Source organism: Serinus canaria, chromosome 1A (assembly GCF_022539315.1).
Source record: "Serinus canaria isolate serCan28SL12 chromosome 1A, serCan2020, whole genome shotgun sequence".
NCBI lineage: Eukaryota > Metazoa > Chordata > Aves > Passeriformes > Fringillidae > Serinus > Serinus canaria.
Window position 1 is genome coordinate 14,884,929 of NC_066314.1, and position 17,701 is coordinate 14,902,629.

The 17,701-nt window shown below is 38.1% G+C and overlaps 1 protein-coding gene across 3 annotated transcripts; it reads right to left on the reverse strand.

Moving 5' to 3' along the window:
* Window positions 1–3,502: 3,502 nt before the first annotated feature.
* On the reverse strand, window positions 3,503–17,700 carry ALG10 (ALG10 alpha-1,2-glucosyltransferase). 3 transcript variants are annotated; one of them, XM_030238238.2, is made up of 3 exons: window positions 17,505–17,700; window positions 17,015–17,212; window positions 3,503–15,227 (listed from the first exon to the last, which is right to left on the reverse strand). In XM_030238238.2, the coding sequence occupies exons 1-3, from the start codon at window positions 17,667–17,669 to the stop codon at window positions 14,172–14,174; spliced, it is 1,419 nt and encodes a 472-aa protein (XP_030094098.2). In that variant the 5' UTR covers window positions 17,670–17,700; the 3' UTR covers window positions 3,503–14,171. The 3 variants fall into 3 exon arrangements, with proteins under 3 accessions (XP_030094098.2, XP_050842308.1, XP_050842306.1); XM_050986351.1 differs by lacking the exon at window positions 3,503–15,227 and adding an exon at window positions 15,234–15,922; XM_050986349.1 differs by lacking the exon at window positions 3,503–15,227 and adding an exon at window positions 15,929–16,622.
* Between the last annotated feature and the right edge of the window lies 1 nt (window position 17,701).

The following is a 17,701-nucleotide window of genomic DNA, read 5'->3' on the forward strand; positions in this document are numbered from 1 at the left end:
GGATGAAGGCCAGGAGGGACTTGGAGCTCACGTGGCCCGAGGAGAGGACAGTGCCTGCCCCATGGCAGCCAGGGCCTCGCAGGTGGTGCTCCAGGGCAGGAGCTGGGGCTATGGGCCACAGGCTGCACCTCCTGCACCAGCACGTAAATGCTCACGAGCAAGAACACCAAAATTAAAAACAAACTCCTCTGTTCATCCTTATTGCAAAGATGAGAAAACAGAGAGAAAAAATCAGCTCTCCCAGACAAACTCCCAGCTTTAATCGCACATTTTCATCAAACATGGTATTTCCCTTCACTTCATGCTTTTAAAAGGAGCTCTGGAAATGTGGTTTTTAAGTCTTGTAGGTATGATGACACAATACAACACTGCAAATGGAAAGGGCACTTCTTCCATTGTTCTATGGATGATTAAAATAGAAGATCCAAGGCAGTACTTAATGTAAAACTAATCTCCCACACAAAGACAGTCTCTCTTCCCCCAAAGTGAATTACAGGCTTTGTTACTAAAATAGTGAATCTATTCGTAGACACTACAGTCATTGATAACTTTGCAATCTTCTAACTCTGTTAGGTTATTAAATGCATATATATATAGACTCCCAGTTACTAGGCAGCATTTATATGTGAATGCATATTTCTAGTATTCAAGTGTTTGCTATTTTATATTAGGAATATAATTTTTAAGCCATCCTCTGGGATCCTGATGCTATTGAAAAATTCTTAATTATTCTGGGTAAGCTGTGCTCTGTAGAAAAAGGATATTTTGCAAAGTTTTGGCATACATTACAATCAACAGAAGTTAGAGTTTTGAAAGAGAAATAAAAATGAATATACAACTGTTTTTCAATTACAGCACATTGTGTTTGTACTATGATTAGTACTAGATTTAAGGGTCAACACTAGAATTTGCAATAAAATACATAAATTAGAATTAGATAGAGTTTGAGTCTGATACAGCAACCTCCTTTGAGTCCTTACAGGTGAGTCTTCAGCAAAGTGATTCTAATGGATGGTCATCATACTAACAGTGAAGCTGTAGGACTTTGTTGATCACTATGTCACTATCAGCTTCAATTAGAATATTTTGTCTCTGGCCAGGTGGATCAAAATCTGAATGGTTTTAGTAATAACCAAAGTTTGAGTAAGAGTATACTCTTTTATTTTTAAATCCAACAGGACCAGAAAGCTGTTTTTCCCTGAGCTGCATAGACATTTATTTGTGGGAGATGGATATACTTGGAACAGCTCCTGATACAGTGAGATGTCTAATATCCTGTGACATCCCATCCTTAAGGAGAAGGGAGCTCCTGAGATTCATAGATGCTCACTTGAAAAAAAACACCAAAAGTCAGAGGATGTGCAAAATGTACAGAATTCTATTAGTAAATCACACACTTGCCATGGAAACTGGTATAAGTTAGTCCTTTCTCTTCTAGTATAGGCACACAACCAGCTATGGGCATTTGAGACATGCACACCAGCCCATTATCTTCTGGGCTTCTGCAGTATCAAAAGAGGAACTAAATACAAGGAGAAATTTTAAATACCCTTTCAGAATCATTTCAATGAACCTGGTATCTATTGAACAATTCCTTTAAAACAAAAGCAAATAAAGCTTTTGGAAACCATTTAAAACACCATCTGTTAGTCTCTCCGGATTCTGACCACAAGAACATGACAGATTTATTTTCTTTGCATCTTGTTTAATTAACATGCCTTTGGAGGAGCAGTGGTAGTGGCAGCAGGGACCACCCATGACACTCACTGAACTCCAGTAAGCATCTTCTGTCCTCCTGCAGACAGGCTTTATATGACAAGTGATTCTTAATGGCTGACTAATAGGCCTTGGGTCATGTTTATGGTTAGCACAGATACTTGTAGTGCAGATATGACTAACTACAACATGTGCCACTTGTGATTTTCTAATGAAAATCTCATACTCTCCAAGAGAGGGAAAAAAAGGAAACAAGCAACAGCTTCATAAAGGAACATCTTTCAGGGTGCTCTACTTAGGCAATACCTAATTCCAAACATACCAGCATTTTATTTTCATTTGAACAGAAGATTATTACTTTTTAAGGCAGGAATGTTTTGTGTTACAGAAATTCTATAAATCAAATGCAGTAAGTTTCCAATAGTAAGACACTCAAGAAATCCTGGCTGTTTAAGAGCAACACAGCTCTGTTTGCAATGAACTGAAAAATTGAAATGACACAGTCAGTGCCAAGGTGTCAGCTTTTTCCTTATTATCCATGTTGTACAGTAATAGGTGAGGAGGACAACAAAAAAAAGTCATTGTTTGAATCAGGAGCTCTCAGCACTGTGGCTTTCATCCTAGGTCACCTACCTGCTCTCAGGTTTAAACGGTCAGTAATTATTTTAAGTTTCTGCGAAGGAAAATGAGCAAATTGGGCACAATGCCAGAAAAGAAAAGGCTGATGGGAGCTCAGCTCTTCAAGGAACACAGAAAGTACTGCAATATTTGTCTTGAATTCTTGAGCCCCATCATGGCACTCACTCCTGGGACTAAGCTCTTCAGACAGAAGGAAGATACCATCTTACTAGAAATCAGGAAACTGAAAGACTGCTGTTGATAAATACATAGTACTCAGGCTTCTCTTCTTCATCCACTCACTTTGCCTTCTTAATTTTCTAGAAAATATATTTTTCTTTATGTTTTATTGGCAAATGATTTATTTAATTTGAATAAAGGGAAGGTTTAATAGGAGCAGTAGGAATCTGAGTATTATTGACTCTTGTTGTTCAAGAGGGGAATGAATCGAATCTGTGCTTTATGACTGAAGATAAAAAAATGTAAATGTTAATTTTTACATCTTTAGTTTAAAGCAAAATCTCTTTTTAATTAATGATAAAAGATTAATCTTGAGTCTAATGTTTTTCCTTCCATGAGGACTTGTATTTTCTCAAATAGCTACAAAGAAAGGAGACTATCCAATAAATTTCCTTCAATAAACATTGACTGTAATTTTTTGTTGGGTTACATGCATTGGAAATATATTTATCCAAAGCAATTTTTAAGTATTAAAAAATAAATAAAGTATAGAACAAGAGGACAAGACTGGTTCAATGTAAATAACTCATCATCTGCTTATAAAAAAGCTTTGTAAAAAGCCATGAGGTGCAGGGAGAAAATAAAGGCAACACACAAAAAATCAGAAAAATGTCCTTATCCACTAAGAGGAAAGCCAATGACACTAGTTTGTCACATATCACAGACAAAATGCAAAAAGAAGAAAGTGACTGGAAATTAAAGAAAAAAGCCATTCACAAGTGCCACTTGACCACTCTCAGCAGCTGCACTCAAGCATTTTGAAGGACATCAAGCTCTACCAGGATAACAGGGAACCTGTCTCACCAGCAGAAACCAATGTAAGGCCTTTTAGTCTGTTAGAGAGACACATGTACATGGAAAACAGTGAAAAGTGTATTTTATTCTGTAGTCACATGTTTAGTAAAAATATTCTTTCATGCATTATCTCTTCCAGTCACCACTACCTTCTATGGGAACCACACAACAAAAAGTACAGAACAAAGCAAGAGTGTTATAAGGTGAACTGTTCTCCATGTTAATTTCAGTTCTAAAAGAACTACATTTAGTGTACTCTTGAGTACAGGGAATTAAGAAAATATGACAGAAATTGTTTCTTCCTTTGTTTCTAAATTTTAGGACTTCTAATGCCTTAATCATAAGACTTAAGTGCAGATCTGCATTTGCGCCTTCAAAAAGTCTTCCATGGGTGAATTAGGGACACAATCAAAATTAGATCAAATAAGAACCAAAGCATAAAAGAACAGCCTTGGCTTTTGGGTTGCTGAAGACCCGTCCATTCCCAGGCTGAGCAAATGCTGATGCTGCAACACCTCAGAGGAGGAGGCCAGGCTGGGCTAACAACTGACATGCAATTTTATGGCTGTCTTTAGTGCTTCTAGAAGGTGGCACAACACAGTCTGCTGAGCTCAGAGCTTTGTTACATTATCTCAGGACAAGGCAAAAGAGCTGTCAGCTCACCCCAGCTAAAAAAGATCAATCATCTGAAGAGGCCCTGCTAAGAAAACCAAGACAAGCAGAACTCCCACACTGCAAATTTTGCTTCTGACAGCCAGGGTAGGATGATCACACGCTCCTTTTGCCAGGCCAGTTTTTTGATGCCATCCCAATGAAGCTGATGATAAGTACAGCCTACATTTACATCAATTGAAATCCTTGCCCAAATGAACACTTGAGTTTTGTTTTTCAGCAGCAGGAATGACATAAAGAACTAGCCTCAGCATGCCAGGATGGCTGAGACAAAGCCAGCTACAACTGTGGACAGTCTGTGGCACATGCTTACATGGAGAAGAGAGGTTGGCACAAAAGGAAGAACAGCCACGCACAAAGAGGTACAGCCTATGGTGGAAACAATGGGATCACTCATCCCCTAGAAAGGGATGAAAGTGGAGGCTGAGGCTCTTTACTGTGGAATTTATTCTAAGCTTCCTGCAAATGCACACAGCATTATGACTAGGAATTCACAGAATGACTAGGTTGGAAGGGACCTTAAAGATCATCAAGTCCAACCCATGCCCCAACACCTCAACTAAACCATGGTATCGAGTTCCATATCCAGTCTTTTTTTTCTTTTATCTTTTTCTCCATGCAACTTACTGGGAATCCTACAGTTTCTCCTTTTATTTGTCATCAAAATACAGAAGTCCAAGTGAAGGTTCAAAGGCAAATACCAGATTAATAAAGGTATTTAGAATGATAAAAATGCAGATGAGCACATGATGAAGGAGATCCACCTTTTCAGATTTGGTGCACAGCTGTTTTCTACCTTATTTGAGCTGACAACAGAAAATCTGTAAAAAGAAATCTTTTCAGCTTTGTATTTCCTTGTATTGTTCCATTGTTGTAAATATCAAACAGTAGTTTAAAAAAAAAAAGTAGTCACTGCCCTGAGTTGTATTTTATTTTTAACATTATACATTCTAGTGAATATACAAATCCAAAAATCTGTAAGGTCTTTATGCCTGTTCTTTCAGGTTGTAGATTGAGTGCATGCAGCTGAAGCGTTCCAGAAGGCGTTATTATTCCTTTAGAGTGTAGTTCCTGTTGAATTATATCCTCTAGTGTCCTCAGAGAATGCAGTATTGAAATGAAAATAGATCCATCTCATGAAGTTGTACTTACTACAATTTCAATTAAATTAGTGTGTGGGTAATGGAAAAGTGAGTTGGATTGTAATTACCTTCTTCAACTCTGCCTCGGAAGTATATGTTTAAAGGACCAAACAAATTGTCAATATCTATACACTTGCACAGTAACATGAAAGATTAAATCTAATACCAAATTATCCCGTCTACTTTATGCTAGATTTAATGAGAAAATAAAATATTGAATAGATTCTGTCAATACACACTGTTGTTTGCATTTTGACTGTAGGGTATAGATCCATTTGGTCGAAGTATTACTCATGTTAATGCATAAACACTTCTTTAATATAATAAAATAGACCTCCAAACCAATTTTTCATCCAAGAGGCAATAAAGCCACCTTGAGTGAAGAGGATCTTGCATTTGAAAGAAAACACAAAAAGGGCTGAAGAACATTTATCATGAGATCCATCTCAGCAAAACCCCTGGAGGAGGCTACAAGCTGATTTTGATGGGCTAGTTTTTTGCCAAGTAACTGCAGACTATCAGTTAGTTAGATGTTAGGACTGACTTTAAAGGCTTTTCTTGCTTGCTTATTCTCTGACAAACTGATGGGCAAGAAAGTTCAAGAGCATCATGTACTCTGTTGTGTGTGACTTAAATAACAAGGTAGAATCTTCACAGGTGTTAACATCCTTGATCCAGATTCAGTCACAAATGGCTTACTTTAACTGATCTTTGCTGTAATTGCATGCTAAGGTTTATAGAAGACTTAATTGCTACTAGGATGGACAATTGTTTTCCAGAAGGACTCTTTATTCACAAAGTTTTAATTATAATGCTAGGATTTGAAAGTGCAAGAGGACTGAGCCCACCAACTGATGGTGGTGGCGACCTTTTAATTCAAAATCAAAGGCTTCCTGCAAGGTTAGCTGATCTGATAGCTGTTTAAAACAATGCCTAAAGTCCTCTAGCCCTCAGGCAGAGTGATTCCATGTATTAGAGAGTACACAGAGCCCCATCAGGGCAAATGTTTAGTCAGTATAAGGATAAGAAAACAGGCTTCCTTACAGAATTCTCATAATCTGAATACATTTATTTTTAATTCGACAGAAAATTCCTGTGCTCGAACTCCACAAAAAAACTATGTCTCAAGAAAAACACAGCCAACCTCTCAATACAACAGCAAGCTACTTGAGTTAGCCCTGGCTTTCGAGGTTAAAACAGTAATCAATCAATTAAATTTGCCTCCACAAGCATTTAACTTTATGGAGCTCTACAGGAAACAGCCAAATCAAAAACTGCTCAGCCAAACTGAAACTTCACATGCCCTAACTACTATTAACATAGTAATCATCAAGGAGAAGCAAGAAAACTGTTGTGTATATCTCCAGCCACTTCCCTAACAAAGATGAAAGCAGTTATTGTGGGAATTGTTTATATTTATTTTGGACTGATTTTTCCATTAGTTTGTCTTTAGAAGACAAAAATTGATGTTTCATGTACAAGGCAGCCATCATGCTCCTCACAGTGGGAGTATCCATGCATACAAGAGGCCACAGACCTTGTTTCAGCTAAACAGAGCAGCGGGCACAGGTCTAGGCAGATGATACTTCTTCCATATAGAAAAAGATCTCAGAAGTTTTGTGAAGTCTTCAATTATATTGATCATAACTTCTTTATGTGCTGAAAATAAAGTGAGTGAAAAGCAATCTGGGATGCCAAATCCTTGTATCCCTGTAGGTCAGTAGGTTAAGAAGCTGTTGTGCTGTGAGCTGCACACACCAGCATAAATTGTATGTATCTGCACAAGTGGAGGAGGAAAATGGAGGGAATTGTCTTTGCACAGATGTAGCAAGATCACAACGAGAGAGAAAAGGTTCCTAAGAGTAGAATAAATCAATCTCTGCAAAAGCTCGTCTAATAAAACAGCAAATTCATCACTACTTGACTGCTTTAAATAGAGTGTGTTTGCAAAAGATGAGCTCCATTTCAGCTTCAAAATATTAAACTCCACAGGATTCACTTACATAATGTGGAGAGTAACTTCCTCCTTGGTAGGAGTTCTTAGGTAAAGTTTTGTGGCCTCCTGTCAGGCAAACAGCCAGACTAAGCCATTACGAAGCTACACCCCTCTTCCACCCTCACAGAATTTAAACAATATATATTTTATAAGCAGTATAGGAGGGAGAAGGGAAATTACTAGTATTTATCTTGAAGGTGAACTTAAGGCTTCTCTCAGACAACAGCTGTTTCCAGAATCTCAAATACATTTTCTTAATTCTTAAGAAAACCGCCAGACATCTAATTTCTTTTTTGTTTTAAGCAAACTATTCTTCTTCCTTGTTTCAGAAAAGAAGGAAGAAAAATCCATTCTAGTAATAATTAAGAGAACGAAACGCAGTTATTGAAGCAAATGTGCACTGATATAGTTCTAGCAAGGATACATACAACTCTTAAATATAAATTCCTTTTCCTTTGACATGTTTCTGTTTCATTCTCCAGAGGCTGGACATGAGGAGAGAAGGTAATTCCACAAGGCTTCTTGAGATTTTAAAGCAAGTTAGCAACACATTGGATTGGGCTGAAAATTTTCAAATTTAGCTAGTAGAATGGCTGCCAGGAAAATCAGCTCAAACACTGGTCATTCTGGCCTCAAGCCTTGGATATGAGGCTTCCCCAGCTCAGGAGAGCCCTGCCTAGCACTAGCAAAGAAGCTCACACTAGAGGGTGGTTTCGATGAGATGTCTGGCAGATGAATTCTCACCTTCACAACTATCTCTAATGTAAAATAATACTACTGGCAATAAGTATGTAGTGCTGTAGCAGCTCAGGAATGCACAGGGCAGCTAGTAAGGAAGGAATCCCAATGCAGCATGCAAAACACCCCCACTGCCCTTCACCAGGACTATGGTTATACTGTGCTTACTCCCACACACCAACAATGTGCGGGCATTTGATCAGCACTGACCCCAAGGGTGAAGTGCCACCCTTAGAATAGGTGATGTTCTCAACTCCGTTTTCTTTGTTTTTTTGAAACTTGTCATTTAAATTGCAGTTCAGCCAGGCACTGCTTTGAGATTTGATGGGAACACAGGAAAATGCAGCATGATTTACATGTACCAAACTTGCAGGTCTGAAGTATCGCCCTAAAATTAGACTCTTGCCAGTGATAATCACCATTCCTTTTTCATTATGTTTTCACAAGATTATTTCTATGACAATACTTTTAGGAGGGTTGATATGAGAATGTCAAAATGTAATTTCATTACAGAAGATGCAAATTTAGCTAAGGACATGAACTCTTGCAATTACAGCTTTGAAAAGGCATACACCGCTGTTATTAACAGGAATTCAAGCCAATTTGAATTAAATGCATAGGATATTAATTTACATCTACTTAAAACCAGGATATAGAGCACATGGGAAACATTGCTTTAACAATGTCTACTTTTTAAGACACATCAGTTTTGTATTATAAACCTATTGGTGATGGAGAGAGAAAGGGAGACTGAGTGGGTGGTGGTCAGAGACCCATTGTACTGTGGACAACATATGCTTATGTACTGTTCTAGGAAGACTAGTAATTTTTTACTACAACGATTGGGTTAATCATCATATAACCACTTACATTTTGTGACATCTCTTGCTTGTAGAAGTTGATTCAATCTTCTTGCCTGTCACCAGTCTGATCCAATCCTACCGTTATCGTCAAAGTTCTGTTTGTTTTTGCCAAGGCAGCCTGATTATCAAATCTCTTGGTAATCAGGTCCAAAGTACATCATAAACTCACTAAAGTATCTGGGCAACTGATAACGTGAAAATCAGACAGAGAATGCTTTTTTGAGATTCAATGGGAATCAAAAGGGAATCGCAGGAAAATGCGATTTACATATATTAAAATTATAGGTCTGAAGAAAGTGTCTGAAAGTGGTCTCTGAACCACTTTCAGACACTCAGGGTTGGTTTCTTCTCCCATATAACAAGTGAGAGGACCAGATGAAATGGCCTTGAGTTCAGATTGGATATTACAAAAAAATTCTTTGTGGAAAAGGTAGTCAGGCTTTGAAACAGGCTATCCAGGGAAGTGGTGGAATCACCATCCCTCCAAGCGTTCAAAAGGTGCACGAATGTGGTAGGTGGGCATACAGTTTAGTGCTGAAAAAGGTGGTGCTGGGTTGATAGCTGGACTCGATGGTCTTATGAGTCTTGTCCAACCTTAATGATTCTATTATTCCATAAAAATGAAAGTAACTCCTTCCCTATTTGACACAGCTGTGTTTCAAGTAAGCTCACATTTCCTGAACACAGCAAGAACAGTTTTTTATTTACAGATGCACAGTGAAGCCCTAAAACATCTTCCAACAAACCAGTTCCCTTGTCAGATTTCAGCAGGATTATTCTCCCAGAGATCCAGCCAGCTCTAGGAACAAGCAGATTCTCCTTGCAGCTGGAGAAGACATTCCCACTCGTGTATGGCAAGCAGCTCTCCCCTATCACCACATACTTTAGCCAGCCACAGCCAGAAGCACCCACTCACTCCTGCTCCTGGCAACCTTGCACACTCCCAGTGAGGGCAGCACTGCCATGACAATGATCTGCAGAAACATTTTTCCTCTTGCTTCCTGCTCCTCGTATCCCACTTATTCGTGAAGCTGAAGGAACAGCGTGAGGTCCTGAGCATATTCTGAGATCAAGCAGAAAAACTGGCAAATTAAGGGCATTTTAGCTACACATGGCTAGGTAGATTAACATTTCTGTCTCATACAGATCCTTTTTGTTTGTAAAAGGATGTTTGTTGGCAAAACCAATTATCTGCATCTATCTAAAGCATACTTTTGAGAAGGATGTTTTTCTATAAAACATGCCTCAGGTGACAGAAAAATGTCACTGAATTGAAAATAAAAAGCATGTCTTATCAAACAAGGGATAAGCAAGGAGTGCAAAGTTTTTCAGGGGGAAAAAATTAGGATGCTGAATATAGAAAAAGTTTAAGATAATTAGAAGCACTTTCATGGACTGGACTTTACAGTTTTTCATTACACAAAAACTAGATTATGTATTTAAAAGACATAAAGTAGTCAATATACTATAGGGCCAACATTTACTTAAGCATTTATAGTTTGTATGTGCATGACCCAAAAGAGAGTGAATATTTCAGAAACGTGTCAGTTTCAACAGCATAATTATTCTGCTTTTCTCAATTTGTCCTTCAGGGGTTTTTTTTTCTTCTTAGACAGAAACTAGAATGAATATGCAAAGAAAGTAAGAATACTGTGAAATTTAATAATAAAACACCCAAAGGAAATCTGCTAATCCGCTAGAAACAACATCTTTACAACAGTAGGATTTCAAGTTTCATTTTGTTCTTAAAGCAGACATGAAAATTTCACAAACGTAAAAAATTGCAGGACAGACACTTTAAAGATTAACAAAACTTGTTCTAGTAAAACTTAATGTACTGTATATATTTAGAATTAACAAGGACATTATAGCTAAATCAGTTAGCCATGAGAGAACTTGAAGTTTTTTAATTATCAGAGTGTTGCTGGAACAACATTATGATTTCAAGCAGCATTGCACAAAGCACTTGGTCACCTCAACAAGACAGCACAGGACTGCCACCTTGTGAACAACAAAAAACACCAGAACTGCATTACCAGGACAAAATTCTACTGGCCCCAGACATTATAAAATACTTTTTCCTTACTTTCTAACAGAAGTAATCCATCTTATTTATCAACCCTCTAGAAAATTAACAGAAAAAAGTATTTCGGCATTGCTTATGGTATAAAATTCTTGCTAATTTTGAACATGAACACGTGTTGTCAAGGAAGTTAAAAGTAATGAAATACAGAATTCTCACAAACAGCAGGAAATGCAGTTCACAGCATAAAGTATTATCAAACTTCCTATCAGGCTGAATAACAATATATTTTTAACTAAAAGAAAAAAAAAAGGTTCAATTCTTTGCACTTTTTCCTCCATTTCAAAACAATTCAGCCATGCTGTGACTCTTCAGCTATCTTTATTATTCCAACAGTTACTGAAAAATCATCTTATTTCTAAGAAAAATTAAAACAGCCTTTTTTTCAAAGCAGCCATTATAGAAATGTTAGCTATGTTATTTTTGGTTGTACCTTGAATACTTCAAGGAATTAGTGAGATTTTATTCTAAATTGGTAACTAATAAAATTTGCAAGAAATTAACATTTTAAAGCTGTTGTAAGAAATTTCACTGACATCTGCTGAGAATCAACCTAAAGTAAGCAATTATGGTTCTATTGAATGTAGAAGCCCTTGGCAACACAAAGCAGGATAAATACAGCCCTTTTTTCATGTCTTTAAGGAAAACAGCTAACAAATTTAAAACAACTACAATGGAAGTATTTCAGGGACAAAATACAAAATACTAAAATCCATTTTTCAATGGATTTCAATAGTCTTACTGCTATTTGTCAAAATTCTAGGAAATACTGATGGAATTTGGAGATCTTTCTTTATGACTAGTTCTGACACAATATAATGCCTCTGATTTCTGGACTGACATGGCTAACATTGAATATTATCTGCAAACACCCTCAGGTTCATGGGCAAAAGTGAAAATGTAGCTTTATTCTACAAATACATTCTCCTTTCATACTTTAGTAATTCATCAACTTCCCTTTTTAAATAAACTTTTATCAACTCAGCCTGCTTTCAAATGAGCAAAATATAGTAGGCATCACTTTACTTTTAAATTAAAACCTGTAAGTATAGTGATAAATTCCATTATAAAATATTATGCCATTACATAGTACTGGTTAAACAGCCCAAACTAGTGTCTCCTGGGGTGGAGCTCATTAGAAAGGTATTGTGCCATAAATTTTGGTGAAAAGTGAATGTTTTGCATACACTTTTCACAACCAAAAAAAAAAATTAAATTGTTTTAAAAATTGCACATATTTAAACTGGTTCTTTTCACTTGAAACACAGTTGCTACTTGTGTTAAAAATAGGAATCATGAACAGTCTCTCAACAGAGTTGATCAAGGATGGCATTTGAAACCAGTAAAAACAGATGTGCTGGATAAAACACCTGTTGACTACAAAGGGATCTCTGCAAGGGATTTTTTTTTTCTCAAGGGAATTAACACCTGCTCCCCTACATAAAACCAGAAAAAAACCTTGGATCTAAGATACAACTTGGAATACTAGACAGAGCCCCATGCCTTTCCATGTTACCATTCTAACTCAGTATTTCAGGGCACAAATGAAGTTGTACTTAAGCAGGGAAATGCTCTTTTAACTTACGATTTTATTGACATGGCATACAAAAACAAAACTAGAAGCAGAAGGCACACCACAAGACTTCCCCTCTCAAATCTGTGATACTGAAATCACAACACAACATCCTGGACTCTGACAGAACAACACTGGATTCTTCAAAAGCAATCCACTTCAGGTTTCTTTTGTCCCTTCAACCTGAAGAATCAAATAGGGACTGATAGAAAATGGCTTTCCCTATGGTACACATTGACAACAAATTACCAGCCTTGCAAAAGGCCAAGAAGCAAAAAGGGACCTGGTAAATATCCTGAATTCAATACAAACAGCTGCTCATTGAAGAATGGCTGGAGGTTAACTTAGGAGAAACAGGGTTGCAGAGGCATTGATCAGAATCTGAGCTCACCACACCCATCACAGGGCTAGTACAGGGAAGGAATTGGAACCAGGACATGGACCAGTAACAGTACTGACCTGAGCCTGTAACACCCCAGAACAGACCTCTTGAGAAACAATTCCAATTCCAAGTGACTTGAGTGGCAATAATATGATGTTTGCACAGATTTGGCTGAATTATTGTCATTACAGAACAATAATGAATTTAAGGAAGCTACACAGTGCCTGAAGTTTTGGAGACCACTCTCCCCTGCCACATACTGTAGCAATCAAATATTTTTGAGACTTAATATAAGTGATCTACTTACAGGAACTATTAAAGCCTTCATTTACTCTGATGATAATGCACACTAGATGCTTTTAAATATATATACATCACTTTGTCAAACAGAATATATACACTGAAGTTCCATTAAATGTGAAAAATACTTAAAAGAATAGTTCAATAATGCCATTAGTACCTCTTGAGGATTACACATCAAAGATCTTTGAAACACTCAGTGCAACTCCGAAGTTGCACTCAGAGTCGATTTCAGCACAAACCTGTGAGCACAGAACCACAGGACATAAAAGTTCAATTATTTAAGAGAGCTGCAATCCACTGCACGTTGCAGTCTGACATCTGTAAACTACTCCCTTTCTAACAGGGCACATTACCAACTGCCATTTATGTTTTATTGTACAGTTACACTTATTCCTCCAAAGAAGGTGCACACACATAGCATGTGTTTTCTAAGTATCAGTTTGAAATAAAATGTCCAAACTTCTCTAGGGTTTAAGAGCCCATTCTGCTCACAAAACTAATGTAAGCATTTACTGACAAAAAAAGGAATGGAAATTCAGTGAGACATAGGAGGCTTTGAAAACTTAGTACTTTAAAAGTGGTTTACACTTTGACCACTAGTAAACCTAGAAGGAAATGGCCTGATTCGAGGAATAAATATGCACACAGATAAATCAACAAAAAGGTTGAATAGACTGAAATCCTTCTTTTGTAAAAGAGAAACCTCTGAAACATACTTATAAACTACTTTATCTTCAAGGGCATGTTATATAATATTTTATTGTCATGAAAAATGACAGTAAACATCTTCCTTATTTTACATTAATTACAGAAAGTGTTCTCACATTTCCCCTCATATTGAATTTTTAAATATTCATAAATTCAATATATGGAGTACCTTCACATTATAACAGATCTTGCATTTGGTTGCAACAATATAAGCAAAGAGCTTACTTCCCAATTCCAGCTAGGGAAAATAGTCCTTACATGATGCAAAACATACTGCTTCATTCCAGAGTCCAGTCCTGAAACAGAACTGTGTTTTCCTACAGGTATAAAAGTACCAAAAAGTCACCACATAAACCTCTGTACTTCATCACTATTTTCCCATTGGAATGTTCTATTTAGAAAAAGATAAAAAGTTACAGCATTTACTAAAATATAAAAAGCCAGCTCCAGAAGTTGTCTATATAGAGACAGAAATGGAATATTAAGCCTATATATTAAGAATGGCAAAATAAAGTAACGAAATTCTAGCAATTTTTGAGGAACTGTGACTGCTAATAAGCATACAAAATACATTAAGATCCAAAATATTGATTTTGATTTTAGTGTATCAGCAAAACTCCAGCCAGCAAATATATAGAACGGAACTAACAGGTATTTTACAAGCTCATGTCTTTGGAACACTTTTCTCCAGACATAAAACGTATAGTGTCTGTTGTCTGCTAGTAAATACTTATGGACATAGGTAAATTTCCAGATGAGGAATAAAGAGATGACAGCGACTAAGCTATACTGCACAGGGTGCTTTCGCAATGACAAAAGGAATTTCCTGATTTTAGTAGGGGTCAGTAAATGAGGAAATGAGAAAAAAAGAGTAAAGGACAGAAAATAGAACAGCTGAGGAAAGTGCAAACAGGCTTCATGACTACTTCTATCACCAACAACTATTCCCCCATTGATGAAGACAAAAACAAAGAAGAGAGATACTAATATGATGTATGGCCAAGTTAAAGCAGTAAGTGTAACTAAATTTTTGGGTGACAAGAGATATTCAACAAGAAACTGCAGTATTCTGGTCAAATCTGAAAATGATCCTTTCTTGGAAGAAATCTTTTCATCTTTCTTTTTCTGCAACTCAATCTTCCAGGCTTCATTTACCTTCTCTGCAACAACATTTCCAGCACAAAAAACTGTCCACACAATATTTGTCTGACGAAACATGAAGCCACAAAATCCAAGGAGAGCAGAAGTTTTATGGTTACCATAAAGGCACATTAAATAGGAAAAAAGAGTAAAAAATACTGATCCTGGATCTGTATAATAAAGGAATGTAAAAAAATAAAGGGTGGGAAACGCTGCAAGAGTTAATGCAGACAATATCCTCTGGAAACCAGACACAGCCTAAAGAAGAAGCAGAAAAATGAGGTTACACAATGCCCAATAAAATAGAATTGTATATTAAAAAAAACCTAGTATAACTCTTGAGAATTCCATTAACACAATACAATATCTCCTATGTTCTTTGTTTCAATTATTGCACAAATGCTGTATTTTTCTTAAGTTCCTGCTATGTTAATACAGTTATACAATATTAAAATCCAAGTGAAAAGCACAGAACATTACTGCAGGTGATTTAATAAGATGGCAATGAAAATACACCAACTTCTTTCATATGTCAGGTGTGCACATATTTCTGGTGTTAAAATCATGGTGGGGATGTAAGTGCTCCCATACTTTGGATTAAAGGGCTGCATCAATGGGCAGAAGATAAAATCAATGGTTTATTGCCTTGCAAAATCACCATGAGATTCTGTTTGTCTGTGTGGCAGCACCATTCTGTGCCTCTGCTATCACCGCTTTTGAACCCAGTCCACAGAGAGGCCAACTCCAAGTTTCTAATCTTTGATGTAGCTTTTATTTTTTATCCTCATTATAATTAATGAGTCAGAAAAGAATTTTTTAAAAAGGTAGGAGACCATGCAGTTAAAAACTCTTCCCAATTATTCCATTCACGACAACACCGCAAATCACAACATTAAAAAGGCTGCATGATGTTTCTGAATGATGTAGTGTGGGGTGAAACAGCCACTCATCACCTTACAAGGAAGGGGAACAGAGAAAATACTGAAGTCAAAAAAATGTCAAAGGATAACTAAATGCTTAAACTACTGTCATGAAACTTGTTCTTACATTTGTTTCCACTTTGAAGTATAAAATTAAAAATGAAAACCATTTATTTAATCTGATCTAATCCTGTACAGTGTTATAATTTGCTTAAAAATTAAGAGATTTCCTCTAAGAAAATGCACCAATTTTCTTTGTAGTAAAGGAATCCTTCAGTTTTCAGGGAACAGGAAAAAAATGTTTTATGGTTAAAAGTCAAGCAAAGTAACTTTACTAATGTGCAGGATTTTAAAAAGACAATTAACCATTAAAACAATGTATTTACTGCAGATTTTAAATAATACAGCATTCTTATATGCAAACTGAACTGTTATGGTCTGGATGTGTGGACAGCTAGACAGGTAAGAACTGGCTGGATGATGAACTCATTACACTCTACCCAAAGGACAGTAACAACCCAAGTATCAACACTGGGACCTGCCCTCTTTAATGGCTTTATCAAAGATAAGAAAGCAGCAGGAGGTCACTGTCACCAAGTCTGTAGTTGACTCTGCATGAGCAGGACCAGGCAATTTGATCAAAAGGACAGGTGTCATCCAGAGTGACCCACAGAGGCTGGAGGAATGGGGTAACGAAAATATGATGAAATTCAACAAGGCCAAATCCAAATGCCTGAAAAATAAGAAATCCCCTTAAATGACACAGGCTGCTCACAGAGCAGCTGAGGAACCACTGCTCAAGTTTTGTCAGGACTCTTAAGCAATTCCAATGACATGAACATCCAGATCCTTGGATAATAAGTCTGAATATCTACTAACTTTTATTTCAACAGGACTCCTTCTACTTATGTGCAAGAATGAATTTTAGAGGACTGCACCTTGTGTAAGAAAAAAAAAAAAAAGAAAAAAATTAGAGAATAGGAGTGTGCCTTCTTGGTCAAACTGGTGGTGGTACTCGCAGTTACACAAAATTGAGAACACCTCACATATGCAGTGAAGGGAACATACACTAAGCCATCAAAGTTGCTTGTACGAGTGGATAACATTGCTTTACTTTGACAGTACCTTATTCTTCTGATGGATCTTGAACAGAAGCAAGTACAGTAAATAGAAGTTCCCAGCACTAAAGAGGAGATTGATAAACCTGAGCATTCCCACAGAGCACACCACGCTTCCCGTCCAGCCGAGGAGCCACGCAGCGGGCTTCACCACTCCCACCGAGAGCAGGTACAGGCCGGGCAGCGTGGTGATCATGGGGTCCCACTGCAAGGCGAACACAGCGTCAGGGAACCGCGACACTACCACAGCACCGGGCCACGGCCACAGCACCCCGCCACACGGCCGCGGCACCCCGCCACACGGCCGCGGCACCCCGCCACGCGGCCCCCTGGCTCGCCCGCAGGCTCCGACAGCTCCCGGCACTGCTGCCCTGGGTTCTGAACTCTGCGTGCGCTGCCCGGCTGCTGCTGCTCCACCCGCTGCACAACCCGCGTTCGGCCACCCCCGACCCCCAGCACTGCTGTACTGCTGCTGCAAGGGTGAGCCCTTCCCTGACCTGCAGGAAGCGGCCGTGGCAATAGGCCTGAGCCTGCGGGACGTGGAACACCTCGTCCATGTAGGGCCCGCGCTGTCGGCGGCTGACGGCCGCGAAGAGCAGGCACGACAGCAGGAAGGCGCCGCTCATGGCGCCCGAGAAGCCGTAGGCCTCGGCGCGCTCCATGCCGGCTCCGCGCCGGCCGCGATGGGGCCGCC

Excerpts from the sequence above, each read along its gene's own strand:
- ALG10 (XM_030238238.2), bottom strand. The coding sequence starts at position 17,669 with ATGGAGCGCGCCGAGGCCTACGGCTTCTCGGGCGCCATGAGCGGCGCC. Across the intron at positions 17,213-17,504 it reads GCCACGGCCGCTTCCTGCAG|TGGGACCCCATGATCACCAC; the intron begins GTCAGGGAAGGG and ends TTCGCCTTGCAG. Across the intron at positions 15,228-17,014 it reads AGATCCATCAGAAGAATAAG|GCTGTGTCTGGTTTCCAGAG; the intron begins GTACTGTCAAAG and ends CTTCTTCTTTAG.